The sequence below is a fragment of the Carcharhinus amblyrhynchos genome, unplaced genomic scaffold, assembly GCF_965287045.1.
Source record: "Carcharhinus amblyrhynchos unplaced genomic scaffold, sCarAmb.v2.hapA scaffold_38, whole genome shotgun sequence".
In the NCBI taxonomy this organism is placed as follows: Eukaryota; Metazoa; Chordata; class Chondrichthyes; order Carcharhiniformes; family Carcharhinidae; genus Carcharhinus; species Carcharhinus amblyrhynchos.
The window spans coordinates 2,188,049-2,205,175 of NW_027649779.1; the positions used below are offsets into that span (position 1 = coordinate 2,188,049).

Sequence of the window (17,127 nt, forward strand, 5' to 3'; positions counted from 1 at the left end):
GTCAAAAGTCAATTTAATTTTATGTTTCTCTGTCAACAAATTATATAATTATCAGGAGGGCTGAATTCTTATTATTTCCAAAGGGCTGTCTTCGAGATTCGGGCAGTTTGAAAACAAAACAAGGAATAATTTTGGGTTGTGTGTGAGTTGCTTCTCATCACCAACCCCAAATTGTACAGTGATAGCCATCCACATGGTAAATAGAATCACTTTGTATATTCTACACATTTAGTTACAGAAATCGATAGTATTTCTTCTGATAAATTGTGCTTTATTATTATAATGTGGCAGAGACACGGAATTGTTGCAAAATTGTCTAATTTTCCAAAATGTTATTTCGTCATTTTTCGAATTGTTTTCTTCTTGGGGGCGTGGTAATAAAATCACCATATTTACAATGGAATTTGTTATTTAAATAAATAAATGATGAACTGCAATATCATCACCAGAAATAATGGGGACAATACAGTGAAGAGATTCAGCCAAACAAATATCCCGATACAGATAAAATGCCCATTGTAATATTAATCTATTGTAAATCTCCGAGTCCATTCTGTTGGGGGTGTGGAAGGTGGGACGTGGATCCAGGCGCCGCCTCCAGCAGGGAATCAACAGGCGGCGCCTGGAAAGCCGCCCCCTTCTGCCGGGTATTTAAATACCGCTCACTGGGACCGGAATCCAACAGTCCGGGAGCTGGTTTGTTCACTGAGTTCCTGACACAACCATTTCCCCCAAATCACCAGAAAGATGAGGTCGGCCATTTCTCTCAGTTTGTTGCTGACTTTCTTATCTGGTGAGTATTTTTTTTATTATTGTTCAAGTCTCTCACTGTTACTGTCTCAGTGTTAGTCTCTCTCTGGAATGTTCCAGAGTCAGCAATCATTTCACTAAGATTAATCCCTGGTGTTTTTGATCTATTTTTTACAGGTGTCCAGTCGGAGATTGTGTTGACTCAGCCAGAGGCAGAGACTGGGCGTCCCGGAGGCTCCCTGAGACTGACCTGTAAAACCAGCGGTTTCAGTCTTGGCGGTGCTGACATGTTCTGGGTCCGACAGGTTCCCGGACAGGGCCTGGAGTGGCTGGTGTGGTACTATAGCTCCGGCAGCTACGCGCCAACAATACAGGGTCGATTTACTGCGTCCAAAGACACTTCAAACAATATCTTCTCTTTGGACATGAACAGACTGGAGATTGAGGACACGGCCATCTACTACTGTGCCAGAGACCACAGCGAGAGGATCCAGGCTGCACCCGGACAAGAACAGCCTGAGAGGGAATTCCGCTACTTCCATCATAACCTGAAGGTCAGTATCTGTTTTAAATATAATAATAGCGCCAGTGATCAGAACCAATACACAAACCACTTGTGACAATCCTAATTTCGTGAAAATTAAACGTTAAATCAGGAAAACACACAGACATAATGAGCTGAGATGTTCACTCTGTTTATATTTACTGTTTCAGCTGGATATAATGCTCGTTTTACCATTTCTGAGACTTGGTGGAGGTGTTTCTAGATTGTGTTTTGTAAACAGCTGCATAAATTGTAAATTACATGAGGAATACGGGTCTATTTGAAGTAAATATTGAGCGGCAGTACTGAACAGAGAGTGAGTGCAGTTTTTGTGCGGGTGTGTGTCACTGTGATACTACAGTGGGTCACAGTGCTGAGCACAGCGACATCCTCATACAAAAACCTCATGGACAGGAATTGTCCAAATTAGCAATCAGTACCACAGCAGGATTTCTAAAGTAAACGAGGCTTCAGAGAAATGATCTGTGGACTTAATATTAGTTTGTGATTAGGTATAAAACTCTTTCCAGAAAATCGATATTGACCGACATGCTAAATCTACACGGAGAGTTTAAAAGCAATCCGACACCCTTTCTAAATATAATGACCAGGTCAAGCTGAAATAACTCAGTCATTCGCTCGTGGATGAGGCAGAATCAGATTTTTCACAGAGCGGTGAAATTAAGTCTCTGTATTTTACAGTTAGCAGATGGGCACAGTATTTGACATGCTGTGTCTCACTGTGATACCTGGGTTGCACAACAGTTACTGTCAATACAAAAACCCCTCAGCGCTAATTGACCGAGTCTGGGTCAGTGCTCTGTTTTACAATCCAACATTATTTACAGTGCTGTATTATTTATGTTCTAGCACTACACAAATAATGAGAATTAATATGAAAAATTGATGATAACTATTTGATTATCAGTTAGTGTTTTCAATAACTTGATCATGTGATCCTTTGTGAAATATAAAACATTAAGGTTATTTATGTTGAGCGAACTGTGTCCACCAGGATAGTAATAATTTAATGAAAAATACAGTGATTTACTTTCCCTCTGGCTTGTGATTTTATTTAAATACGATGGATTTTTGTCTATTTTGTGCAGGGATGGTTATTGTATGAACCAGCCTCGAAAATGTGACACTGTGACGGCATGGGCTACTGGGGACAAGGGACCATGGTGACGGTGACTGCAGGTAAGAACCATGCATTTATTTAGTCAGTGTTTTATTTGAGCTTCTGTTTTATATTTTTCTCGATTTTATTAATTCACTTGTTCACTGAAATGTGGTTTGGTGGATTCCGTGCTGAAAATCTTTACAATGTTTCAGGTGCTCGTGCTTAAATTGGGGTTATAGAATTATGTTAATTGATAAAAGGTGAATTCAGTCTCTTGTTGTGATTTGGTGTTTATCTGCTGAGGACAGTGTGTGTGTCTGGGTTACATTAAATGCCTTCCTTTTCTTAAACAGTTCGGCGTTTCTGCAATGTTTAATCTCAGTGACATGTAGTGGCTGCGAGTTGCACCATCTACTGCACAAGTGTTAGAAATCTAACCCAATCTTAGCAAAATGTGTTAAAGTTTCTGCATTAATGCTATGAGCATGTTCGGCCTAATCGCAATGCTGGTTTTGTTATGTTATTGTTCTGCTCAGTTTAATTATTAGTTACTTTGGTGATGGGCGGATTGGCTGGATTTTAAACTGAGATTTTCCGCCAATGTGAAATTTGATTCTATTGAAACAGTTTGTAGAATTGAGCTGCTTTTGCATGAACCGGGGTTCAGTCCCTCAGTGATGTATTTTTCTGGTGAGGAGATTGTCTGTCTGGGTGACTTTGAAGAAGTAAAATTTGTGAAATGGTTTGGCGATTCTGCATTGTTCACACTCCGTGATACTGAGCTGTTATACGCTTTGTGATTGAATACAGAGTCTGCGGGTTTTAAACTATTTGACGTGTGCCTGCACAGAGAAATCAGGCAGGCTTTATTGTATTTGTATTTTTTTTAAATCGTAACTGATAATTGCTGGTTAAATCAAATCACGGTTGACGCCATTCGTCCAAAACACAATTTGCCACTGCATTCACAATTTGGGGTACATGCAATGTTTTACCTGATGGCTGAAGGTAAATGTATAAATATGTTTGAAATCTGTTTGAAATACGACCCAATATGAAGAGAATGTGGTAAAGGTTCAATGTTAATTTGTTGGATATATTACACCTCCTCGCAGTGCTATTGCTGTTATCCCAGATTTCTGTTCAGTTTAGACATTTATACATTTGTTGACGAGCTGGTTTGCCGGATTGGATATTGAGATTTTCTTGGGGTGATATTTTTGATTTCATTGAATGGATACATTCAACGAATTCATTCCCTCATTGATGTGGTTTGGTGTGTTTCTGTTGAGGAGGTTCTGTGGTTCGGTCGCTATGAATGTTAAAGTGTGTGAAATGGTTTGGTGTTTCTGCGTTGTTCAAACTCGGTGGCACTGAGCCGTTACATGTTTTCTGGTTGAATGCAAACAGTCTATGAGTTTGAAAATCCTTGTCGGGAGAAAAAGGCAGGTTTTGGAAAAAAATAAACATATTACAGCATTTTTATTGAAAAGTTAACTAACATTTTTCAAATTAAAATAAATCATAACATACAACGTTCATTGGGACACTAAGTCGTTGCTGCAACTACAGATTTCTCATTAACAAATTTAATCGTAAAATTAATATAAATTTAATATTTTTAAATCGGTAATATAACTCCATGTTCACCAAAGATTATTTTATATTAATATCATTATTCATTAATCCCTCCTAATAGTTCTGCTGTACTTTGCACACAACTAACGTGACCAGAAACGCTTTTAGGCTGGAAATATTTTGTGATAATTTAGGAAACTGTTTCAATGATAGCAAGCTGTGTCCACAGCAGTGATCAGTTCATCAAGATACTTTGCATTAATTGTTATATCCCAGTGAAGTTCGCTTTCACTTAAATACGAATTTTAGAGAATAAGACGTGGTTATTTGGCATTTTTGTGTCCGATTATTACATTCTTTCCGTGGAGGCACAGCATTCCTTCCAATTCATTTGTAGGTGGATGTCAAGGTAATTAGTCACTAATGTCATCTCAAAATTTTTGAAATGCTTTGGTGTTTCTCAATTGCTTCTGTATTTTTTGAGCACCGTGATCCTGAGCGGTTACACTTTTTTCCAGCTGAATGAACAAAAAAATCAAACTACGTTTAAAAATTATTTTCAGGATAAAACAAACAAGTATCAAAAAAAAAATGCATGCCAGGACATTTTATTCATGTTAACTAATAGTTGCAGATTAAAATAAAACATGAATTATAATTCTTGCTGCGTCACCATATCTCTATTAGGGACATTACGCAACCCTGAATCTGTTACATTTGATGTGCTCATTTTCAGAAAAAAAGAGTATATCTTATGCCCAATTTTCTAGGTTTAAGACAGAGAGATACGGGTAGTTAAAAGTCGAAGGGGATTTTGAACTTAATATCAGTTTATTTAAAAATAAGTTATTGACTCTTTGTTGTAATTTGACAATTGACCACTTAGAATCCCACATTTTGAATAAACTTGACAGAGTGAACAGTTTTCTGACAGGTGGAATTCGCTAACACTCAGCAATTGTTCATATAATGGTGTTTTAATTGTTGTAAGTGTCAACAGAAACTGGATAGAGATTGACAAGTTAATACATGAAATTCAAAAAGCTTAATTTATATACAAATATTATAATAATATTATAATAGTAATATTTGTTCTACGCTTAATAATAACATCGTGGCTCCATTACTGCTGAAAACAGAATAAATGTTGAATAAAGATGAATAAATGACAGGATAGAAGAATCGATTCTATTGGAACATTATGTTTAAATCTTATTAAATATTATACTGAAGAAAAAGTCTCGACTTACTTTGTGCATCATTTTTCAATGTTGCAGAGGATTTGAATCAATTGTCCTCATTGAATTTTTCACTGTTTAATTCAGATCTTTTAAATTAATCAATATTTTCAGTCAGTTAATTGTATGGATGATCCAAATTATTCAATCTAAGAAGCAGTTTCATCGATCTCAAACCGCCAGGTCGTTACAGCAAATGCAAATACAGAAGCATGCATTTTAACACGTTTGTAGGTTATAATAAGGCGTTGGGAGTAAAAGTGGAAATGAAAAAAAAATACAACGTGATTCGATTTTAGCAAATGAATTTCAGATGTCTGAATATTTCCATTCAGTAATTTGAAGTTTATTGTTTATGATTTAATTGGAACCTAATTACTTAACAATGTTCGAGGCAAAGGCAAGTTTTGAACGATTGAAAACTGATTTAATTACTGAGTGCAAATCAGTAACAGGAGATCTAACTGCCAATTAACAATAACAAAATATATTGGTGCTAATTAATTCAAAACAAAAGACCTTGAATATTGCACTGGTGTACAAAATACATTTCGTTTTAGAGTATATTTAATTGTATCGAAAATGAATTCAGAAACGTAACATGTCTTTACTCAGCTCTGCTCAGCTCGATAAAGTATTTTACCTTGATTATTGCGTTAACTACATTTAATTAAGAAATTAGTTCGAATCATGCAATGATTTTCAATGTTAACATTTCCATGTTTGTTTAATTCTTATAATGTTACGGCATCTCTGTGAGGGACATTGAACTGCCCTGAAACTGATATTTTTGATTGCTCATTTTCAGAGAAATTGCATCTTTACGAGAGGTGATACAGATAGAGATAAATCATTAAAAGTCAAGGGATTTTTTATAATTTTCAAATGAATATCAGTTTCATTTAAAATAGGTAATTGGTTTTCTGTTGTTGTAAGTTGACCATTGATCAATGAGAATCCAACAGTTTGAATGAAGTTTACAGACTGAACAGATAAACCTGCTGGGAACTCAGCTGTTGCACCGTTTGTGTCTGTTCTGTTTCTGTGCGCGTGGTCACTGTGTTGGGACCAGGAATCTGTCTGACTGGTTATAAACCTTCTGGCCCCTTCTGCAGTGTTTCGGGAACTGAAATTTGATTTATTTCTTCAAGAAACTTGTATCTCTGAGAAATGTGACAGTTTGACTTGATATTTGACTCGGCTTCTCAGAAATGAGATCCCTGAAGCATATTGTGACCATCAGAGAGCAGAAACTTCAAACTGTAGAGGGGAGAATTGGATGGTTTTTAAGCAGTGATGTACCGGCCTTGGGAATGTTCGGTGAACAAATACAAAGTGAGATGTATTATGTTGTGTTCCGTACTACAGCAGCCCCTGAACTGTTTGGTATGACAATTGAAGTGCCGAATTCATTTGCATCTTATTTTTAATCTTCGAAAGGCATTTTAGTGTCATTTGCTCGGCCAGAATTTTTAATCTTCCCTAATTGTTCCTTGAGAAAGTGTTGATTTGAAACATCCTTGAATAACTGCAGTCCATATGCTGCAAACATCCACCCTGCTGTTTAGGCAGCAAGTTCCAGGATTTTAACCCAACGACTATGAATGAATTGAGATATTGTTTCAAGTCAGGATGATGTGTGTTTTGGAGGGGAGCTTGCAGGTGATAGCGTTCATTCTGTCTGCTGCCTTTGTCCTGTTAGGATGTAAAGGCAGCGGGTTTGGACAGTGTAATCTATGGAGCGGTGGTGAGTTGCTGCAGTGCATGTTGTATATAATACACACTGCTGACACTGCTTGTTAGTGATGGAGAGAGTGAATAGGGGGAATGAGGGGGCGGATAAATTTGTGGGTGAATTTACCCTGGATTATCTCAAATTTCGTGAAATTTTGCAAGTTTCACTCATTGAGGGAAGAGGAAATTATTTAATTGTAAATGACTTGTGAAAGATTTAAATGTTTTTTCCAGCCATTGGTCCACAGTCTGTATTGTGCTCACTTGTCACTCCCACTTACTGTGTGAGTGGGTGAGTATGTGTGGAGTGATTGTGCTTTTCCAGACTGAATCAGCCAGATAGAGGCTTACACACATCACACACTCTCACACACATAAATACACACATACACACTCTCATACTCCCTCACACATGCACACATATATACACACACTTACTTGCTCTCTCATATGACATCTCTCAAACACATTCTCTTTCTCTCATGTTCTACATACTCTCTCTCACTTACAAATCAATACATACACTCGCTCTCTCAATCGTTCTTTCTCACAAACATCACCTCTCTCACACGCACACAGTCTCTCCATCTCTTACATACGAACACACATGTATACACAATGTATCTCTGTTAAACACTCCACCTATCACAGACACATGTTCTCTCAATAATTATTTCACTCATACGCACTCACGCATACACCCTGTTTATTTTTTACACTTTTTTCTCGCTCACACAAACTCTACCCTCCCCTCCACACACACACACACACACACACAGACACAGACACACACACACACACACACACACTGTCACCCTCCCTCCCTGGCACACAAACCCAAGCACACTCTCACACACTTTCCATCTCACATACGTAAGAGAGACTGTCACTGATACCAAAGAACAGAATCATAGGATCCTACAGTAGAGAAGGAGGCCATTCAGCCCATCGAGTCTGCACTAGCAGCAGTCCCACCAATGCCCAATCCCTATAACCAATTGTATTTACCCTAACTAGTCCCCCTGAAACTACGGACAATTTAGCATGGCCAATCCACTGACCCCGCACATCTTTGGTCTGTGGGAGGAAACAGGAGCACCCAATGAAACCCAAGCAGACACGGGGTGGACTTGCTAACTCCACACACAATGACCCATGTCGGGAATTGAACTGTGAGGCAGCGGCGCTAATCACTGTGCCACAGCGCCCATCCACATCTCCCCGCCGCCCCCTTCCCCTCCCCTGTAACATTTGAATGAGGGTGGGATCGAGGAGCCCGAGTAAAACACAAGTGAATCAGTTACAGAGGGAAATGCTTCTCTGTTTGGAGTCATATTTAGCACAAAGCAAGACGGTAATGGTTGTTGAAGGTCAAACATCTAAGTTGAGATATCACTGCAGGAGTTCGGCAGGGGACTGTTCTGGGACCAACAATCTTCTATTGCTTCATCAATGACACATTCCATCCAACATGAGGTCAGAAGTAGGGATTTCCATGTGTTACACCGGACACAAAGACACAATCAAAAAGAAGGAACTTGCCTGAGACTAAGTCCGCCTGGCGCCCCAATACTGGTGTAAACTTGGTGTTTGATTCCTGTGTGACCCTAGTTTTGCTGGAAGCTTCCCTTCCAGCTCCCTCAGTCTGTCTATTTGTTCACTGATCCGTGTTTCTGAAAGAAAGGCCCCGACATTAAAGCAGCTGCCCGGTGATCTACACTGATTCCTGACTTTACACAGCCCTGTTACTGAAAGCTGATCAATGGAGAGAATCGGGAAAAGATCGATGGAGAGGGAGAGGAGGAGGTGGCTCACTGACTCTCTCACCCTCACCCACACTGACTCACTCACCCTCAATCTCTCATCCTCACTCAAATAACTTCACTCACTCACCCTCACTTACCCACCTTCCCTCACTGACACACTCTCACTCACTCACCCTCACTCACTCACCCTCAATCTCTCATCCTCAATCAAATAACTTCACTCACTCACCTTATCTTACCTACCTTCTCTCGTTGGCACACTCTCACTCACTCACCCTCATTCACTCACCCTCACTCACTCAACCACAATCACTCACCCTCACTCACTCATTCTCATTCATGCTTACTCACTCGTCCTTACTCACTCACCCTTGCTCACTCATCCACTCTCACACACACTCACCCTCACACACCCTCACCCTCACACGCACTCACCCTCACGCACTCGCCCTCACGCACTCGCCCTCACGCACTCGCCCTCAGAAACTCACTGATCCTGATTCACCCTGAGTCAGTCACCCTCACGCACTCACTCACAATCACTCACTCATATTCGCTCACTCACTCTCATCCATTCTCACTCACTCACCCACAAGCACTCACACACCCTCATTCAACTTCGCACATTCACTCAAACACACGCCCTGACTCACTCATCCTCACACCCTCACTCACTCACAATCACTCACTCATCTTCGCTCACTCACTCTCATCTATCCTCACTCACTCACCCACAAACACTCATTCAACCTCACTCGTTCACCCCCAATCACACATCCCAACTCTCTCATTCTCACACCCTCACTGACTCACCCTCTCACCCTCAGTCACGCACCCACATTCACTCACCCTCACGCACTCACCCTCACGCGCCTTCATTAACTCACTGTCACTCAGCCACCCACACTCATACACCATCACTCACTCAACCTCACTCACTAAACCGCGCTCACTGACTTCGACCCTCAGCCAGTCATCAACATTCATACTCACCTTCATTCACTGATCCGACTAATCCACCCTCACTCACCCAGTCTCACTCACTCTCACTCACTCACCCCATTCACTATCACTCACTCACTCACTTCACTTGCCCACCCTCACTCATCCAGTCTCACTCACACTCACTCACCCACCCACCCCCACAGACTCAAGCTCAATGACCGTCTCTCTGTCTCGCTCTGAATGACGCCCGGTCACCCATTCAAACTCACTCAAACTCACGCACATACATTCACTCACAAACCCTCACATACTCATCATCACTCAACTTCACTACCCTAACTCACAAATCCTCAATCACTCACCCTCATCAAACACCTTCACTCACTCACCCTCACTCTCCCACCCATCCACATTCATTCTCCCTCACACACCACCTTGACTCACTCACTCTCACCCCTCACTTACTCAGTTACATTCACTCCCTCACCCTCATTCACTCAATCTCACTCACTTTCACTCACCCACCTCCACTAACCTTCACACATCCTCACTCACTCTCCCTCATTCTTTCAATCTTGCTTACCTACACTCATCTAGCCACCTTCACTCACATTCAGCCACCTTCAGTCACCTACCCTCTCTCACACACCCTCATTTACTCACGCTCTCTCACCCTCACCCACAATTACACACCCTAAATCACTCATCATCACTCAAAGTAGTTCACTCACTCACCTTCCGTCACACATACACCATCACTCATCCACTCTCACTCATCTGATCACTCACACTCACATTCTCTCACTCACACTCACTAAATCTGTGTGGGGAAGGTCTGCAATGGGAGAGAAGAAAGATCTCAAGTGGCAGTTTGGTGTTCAAAGGTGGGAGCTGCCCTGGGAGTGCAGAGAGCTGGAGGGAATCGCTGGGGGCTCGGGGCCAGGGACAATGGCAAAGAGCCAGAGGAGAACAGGAGGCGAGGGAAACGGCAGAGAGCCGGGGTGGGGGGAGGGCAGAGAGCCAGGGGAAACAGCAGAGAGCTGGGGGAAGGGCAGAGAGGCCGGGGAAAGGGCACATAGCCGGGGAACAGGGCGGAAAGCCAGGGGAAAGGGCAGAGAGAGAGAGGAGAAAGGACTGGGAGCAGGGGGAAGAGGGCAGAGAGACCAGTGAAAGGGGAGAGAGCCGAAAGGAAGGGCAGAGAGATGGGGAAAAGGGAAGAAAGACCACGGAAAGGGGAGAGAACCAGGAAAAAGGGCAGGGAGGGATGAAAAAGGGCAGGGAGGCACGAAAAGGGGCAGGGAGGTCGGAGAAAGGCCAGAGAGCCGAGGGAAAGGGCAAAGAGCCCAGGGGAAAGGGCAGGAGAGTCAGGGGGAAAGGTCAGAGAGCCAGGGGAAAGGAGAAAGAGGGTAGGGAGCAGAGACAGAGGGCGGAGAGCTGAGGGAAAGTGTAGGGGACTGAGAGAAAGAGCAGAGAGCCGGGCGAGAGGGCACAGAGCTGGAGGGAAGTGTAGAGAGTCAGGTGGAAATACAGAGAGCCGGATAAATGAGAAAACGAGCCACCATGAAAGTCAGAGAGCCAGTGAAAAGGGCAAGGAGCTGGGGAAAATGGGCAGAGAGCGGATGATGGACGGGCGGAGTGAGGAGGTTGAGAATAGAGCTAGCACCACAATCAGCTCATCTGTAATCTCAGTGAATGATGGTGGAGACTTCAGGGCCCGAATGGCCAACTCTTACCATTAATGTATGATCCTTCAATTAGTTAATGTTGCATTTATTTGAATTTATAATCACATTTAGAGTTTCCTGATCATTCAGTAAGTATTCATTCCGGAGGTATTTTTGAAGCAAAGTCACTAATCTCCGATTTGTGGAGTGAGAGGCAATGAGTTGGAGAGAGGAAGGAGCATCAATCAGTTTGAACACAGGCAATTTCCAAAACTAGTGTGGAGATGCCGGAGTGAGGTTGGTGTGGGCACAGTAAGGATCTCACTGCACCAGGTTAAAGTCCAACAGGTTTATTTGGAATCACAAGCTATTGGAACTCCCTCATCAGGTGAGTGCATGTTATGAATGAAGAGACAACTTCTTCATCACAAAGTGTTGTTGTTTGAGAAATAAATAGTTGCTGCAACAATTGAGACAATCTTTGCTCTTCTCTGTTAATCCAATGAATGATATGCCATTTTGACACTCTATGAATGTATTTTTCTTCTTAATTTGCTAGAGGTGGAGACAGGGATGTGAGTTTCTTCAGAGATGACTTTTCCCAATTGATAGAAATAACACAATCTGAAAGGTAGATATAGGATTAAATCTGGAAATATTAGGATAAGTTCATAATTCTAATCAATGTTCGGGATAGAAGCACAAAAATAGAAGCAGGAGTGGTCATTTAGCCCTCTGAGCCTACTCCACCATTCACTTTGGTCAGATCTCATCAATATCCTGATCATACCTATTGCCCATATCCCTCATCAATATCCTGATCATACCTGGAACCCATACAACACCGAGAGCTATATCTAATATAGAAACATATTTGTAACAACATGTTTGATGACTTAATAAACGCAAATGAGAGTCTAACTTGTTCAATCGGCTATTCTTTCCCAGCGACACCGTCTCCGCCCACTCTCTACGGCCTGGTCTCCTCCTGTCAGCAACACAACTCCGATGGCTCCGTCACCTACGGCTGTTTGGCCATGGATTACCTTCCAGATGTCGCCAAACTGACCTGGAAGAAACATGGGCAGGAGATCACCAGTGGGTTTAAAACATACCCGTCAGTGAGAAACACGAAGGGGACCTACACACTGAGCAGCCAGTTAACCATCACCGACTCAGCGGGAGAATGCCCCAGAATTGACTGTGAGGTTCGACACAGTGACTCAGTCAAGATCGTTGAAATGCCATGTAAGTGTTGTGAAACCTGGGTAAGAGAGGGGCGCTGTGAATGAACTGTATAAGGCCTTAGTCATAACTGATTTGTAGCAATTTGAAAAATGTAAATTGTGCAAAATCCAGGTAAATATCTACTGACTGATAAGTTACTCAGAACGAGAGAACCATCGAAATGTTACGGTGCAGAAGGAGACCATTTAGACCATCATGTCTGTGCTGTCCAAAAGTGACAACAAAGAAACTAACCATTCATTTTAAGCCCACTTTCTAGTCCTTGCTTCGTAGCCTTGTCGGTTAAAACACTTGAGATACAGATACAGACACATTTTAAATGATCATGCCCCCTGGTAATTGAGCCCTCCACCTGGGGAATGAATTATTTCTACCTCCGTCCCGTATAATTTTGTGAACCACAATTACGTCACACCTCAGCCTCCTCCTTTTTTTCTAAGGAAAACAACTCCTGCCTATTCAATCTCGCCTCATGGCTGCAATGATCAGGCCATGGAAACATTCCTGTAAACCTCATCTCTCTCCAGAGTCATTACGTCATTCCTGCAACGTGAAGGCCAGGACTATGGAGCAAACTCCAAACGTGGCCTAACTAGTGTGTTACACAGCCCCATCATTACATCACTGATTTTGTTTTCAATACCTCACACATTGGAGGAATTAATCCGAAATGCTTTCTTGATCAACTTGTCCAGTTGCCCTACCATCGAAAAACAGCTGTGGACATGCACTACAAGGTATTGTATTTTCTCAATCTCTCTCAACCTTCTGTTTTATTGACTATTCCCTTGCTTTGTTTGCCCTCCGCAAATGCATTGCGTGACACTTTTGACAGTTGAATTCTATTTGCCATTTCCCTGCCAGTTCCATAAAACCATGGGCACAATTCTCAAATCGGCAGCTCTGGTGCTAAAATAAAAGAACTAATTTTAATTGTTGTCAATTGAATTTTCAAGTGATGTCTAAACATGTGTTTGTTGAAGGTGAAATCCCCCCAACCGTTATCCTCACCGTGAGTTCCAGTGAAGAAATCACAAGCAGCAAATTTGCAACCATCGTCTGTTCAATCATCGATTTCCAGCCAAAGTCACTGACGGTGAAGTGGCTGAAGAATGGGGAACCCGTGGATTCAGGAATTGTCACCTCTCCCGCCTGTCAAGTGAACGGGAACTTCTCGGCCAGCAGCCGGCTGACAGTCTCCGCTGGGGAATGGTTCAGCAAAGCGGTCTATACCTGCCAGGTCACTCACCAAGGAAACACTCAGAGTCTGAACATGAGCGCATCTCAGGGTAAGAGACTCAAACAGAGGATAAAATATATCATTCCGATGTTAACCGGAATTAGAGATCTATTAATGTTGGTACAACGCATAGAATAACTTCTAAGTTATTGTCATGTAATTTGCTGCATTAGGACAAGGCCTCCTTCAGAATTTCATCACAAAAGCAATTGTTTGTTATCCCTTCATGAGAGGCGCATTTATTTCCCAAACCCAGGGGCACTTCAATGTCAACCACGTTGCTGTGAATCTGGAGTCACATGCATACCAGGCCAGATAAAGACAGCGGATTTACTTGTTAAAAAGGATTTGTGAACTGGAAGAGGTTTGACAGCAATGGCTTCATAACAATCATTTCAACTTTTAATTATACATTTTTATAGAATTCAGATTTAATATTTGCAATGATGGGATTCGAATCTGTGTCCCCAGAACCTTGCACTAGATTACAAGCCCATTGACAACACCATATGCCATTGCCTCCCCTGAAAGAGTGTCCCCCTTCCATTTTGAAGTAATATAGTGAGAGAGATGGCCTTGATGTCAACTTTTTTTTTTCCCTGAGGCAGCTGGTAAGATTCAGAGAGACAGTGGGGATCGGACTCTTTCACAAGTCACAGCACAGGGGTAAAATTTCGGAAAGTGCATCCACCCTATTTATAAACTAACGCCCAGTACTGTTTTCCCTGAGTTCAGGATGGTGTATCGTTTGGGAATCCTGCAATGTTGATTTATGAAAATGGTACCGCTGCTACAATACTATAATAAAGGGAATAAGTTCATAGAACAAGTTGGTTCTTCATCGTCCATTGATGTTGAAAGGCTATAGTTAGAGATTGATGTATTGGAGGTGACTTCATCTCCTTCAGGCTGAAGACTGCTGTCCTGCTTCTGAAGGGGAACTAGGGTTCATTTTCATTTGTCATTCACAGGTCCTCTCCAGTGCCTTGATACCACAGTGAAGATACAGCCACCACCAATAGAACAGGTCTTACTGGAGGCGACCGTGACCTTAACCTGCATCATTTCTCATGCTCCTGATGGAGTTAACGTGTCCTGGATCCGAGACAGGAAGTATTTGAAATCAGAGACTGCCGAAAAGCCCGGAGCGGATCCTGACAGCGTGATCAGCAAATTAAGCATCTCCACACAAGCCTGGCTGAGTGCGGCTGTGTTTGAGTGCGTGGTGAGCCATCAGGATCTGCCGACTCCTCTAAGAACATCTATCCACAAGGAAACAGGTGAGCTGAGAGACTGAAGCAATAAATGTGGGGTCAAAATGTAGGCAGGGTTCTGAGGAATGTGGAGGACCCGGAAGATCTTGGAGTTCATATCCCCAGATCTCTGAAAGTTGCCTCTCAAATGGATAGAACAGTGAAGGCTTACTGTGTGTCAGGGTGTTTTGACAGGGAGTTTGAGTTTAAAAGCCGTGTAGTTATCTGCAACTATATCGGACCTTGGTGAGACCACATTTGGAATATTGTGTTCAGTTCAGGTCACCTCACTATAAGAAGGATGTGGAAGCATTGGAAAGAATGCAGAGGAGATTTACCAGGATGCTGCCTGGTTTGGAGGGTAGGTCTTATGAGGAAATGTTGAGGGAGCTGGGGCTTTTCTCCTTAGAGCGGAGGGGGATGAGAGGCGACTTAATAGAGGTTTATAAGATGATGAGGGGGATTGATAGAGTGGACGTGCGGAGACTATTTCATCGGGTGGATGTAGCTGTTACTAGAAGGCATAACTATAAGGTTCATGCTGGGAGATATAGGAGGGATGTCCGAGGTAAATTCTTCATTCAGAGAGTGGTTGGGGTGAGGAATACACTGCCTGCCATGATAGTGGAGTTGGACACTTTGGGAACTTTCAAGCGGTTATTGGATAGGCACATGGAGCACACCAGAATGATAGGGAGTGGGATAGCTTGATTGTGGGTTCGGACATTGCTCGGCACAACATTGAGGGCTGAAGGGCCTGTACTGTGCTGTAATGTTCTATGTTTCCATGTAAATGCATCACTGTGTCTTCTCCAGTGAAAGTGTACTCGTCAATATTTAGTATTCAGTGCATTAATGTTCTCCCCTGAACTAAATGACTCTGGGCCGATTGATATGTTTATGGGGAGTTTGATGTGTTGATGAGTGAAAAGTGAACTGAAGGCGATGTTACTGGGTTCAGATCGAAGAAGAAGGGGCGAGTCTGATGTGGTGCATCAAAACTAGGAAATCAAAAAGGAAAGTAGATCAGTTGGGCCGAATGGCCTGATTCTGTGCTGTAAACTTTCTGAATCTTTCCACTCCGCCCCCCTGAGTTATTTGAGAAAACAATTGTGTTCGCCTCTCCTCCAAGCTGCAAATCAAAAATGGAAACATTTAAAATCAAAAGCGAAGCACATTTTCCTGATATCGAACCAGCGGTTTCATTGTCTCCAGAATTCTCCAGTTTATTGATATTTATTGTACATGTTCTGCAGATCTAAATCCGCGGGAACCGGTCGTCTCTGTCCTCCTGCCCTCGGCAGAAGAAGTCTCCGCTCAGAGTTTCATCTCCCTCAGCTGCTTAGTGAGAGGTTTCTCCCCCCGAGAGATCTTCGTCAAGTGGACCGTCAACGACAAGCCGGTGAATCCCGGGAACTACAGGAACACCGAGGTGGTGGCGGAGAACGGCGATAGCTCCTTCTTCATGTACAGCCTGTTATCCATTGCAGCAGAGGAATGGTCCAGCGGCGCTTCTTACTCCTGTGTGGTGGGACATGAAGCCATCCCCTTGAAAATCATCAACAGAACAGTTGACAAATCCAGCGGTAAACCCAGTTTTGTGAACATTTCCCTTGCACTGATGGACACTGTTAATTCATGTCAATGAGAATCACTCGGTTACATTAAAAACTACAATAAAAAGAATAAAATCATTTTCCTCTAACGATAAATGAAATACCCAATTGCTTTATTGATTGTTTTTTTCCCGTTTTACGTCCAATAGATAGTTTTGGTTTGAGTCAGATATTTTCAGGCCTCAGACCCAAGTCTTGTTGAGCCAATGCATCCTGCTCAGATCCACCCTTTCTTAGAGACAGAGTAGAGCACATTTATGACAATATTCTCCAAAACGTCTTCACCGACTTTCCTGCCTGAGGAAAAATCCGACAATTTCAACATTTGCGTCAAACATTCTCAATATTTAGATCTCGGTGTTCCTGCTTCTCTCATTGTCCATGCCTTTACCCTTTCATGTCAGCTTTAAGCTGCTGCATCACACCCA

The 17,127-nt window shown here is 42.4% G+C and overlaps 1 gene segment (V, D, J or C); it reads left to right on the forward strand.

The window, feature by feature from the left end:
• Nucleotides 1-16,789, forward strand: part of LOC145362381 (Ig heavy chain C region-like) — a 41,756-nt gene extending 24,967 nt beyond the window's left edge. The window contains 6 exon segments of the C gene segment in view: nt 928-1,238; nt 2,443-2,494; nt 12,291-12,596; nt 13,574-13,879; nt 14,802-15,110; nt 16,340-16,789. Of these exon segments, the coding sequence occupies nt 928-1,238; nt 2,443-2,494; nt 12,291-12,596; nt 13,574-13,879; nt 14,802-15,110; nt 16,340-16,731 (1,676 nt within the window).
• The last annotated feature ends 338 nt before the right edge of the window (nt 16,790-17,127 follow it).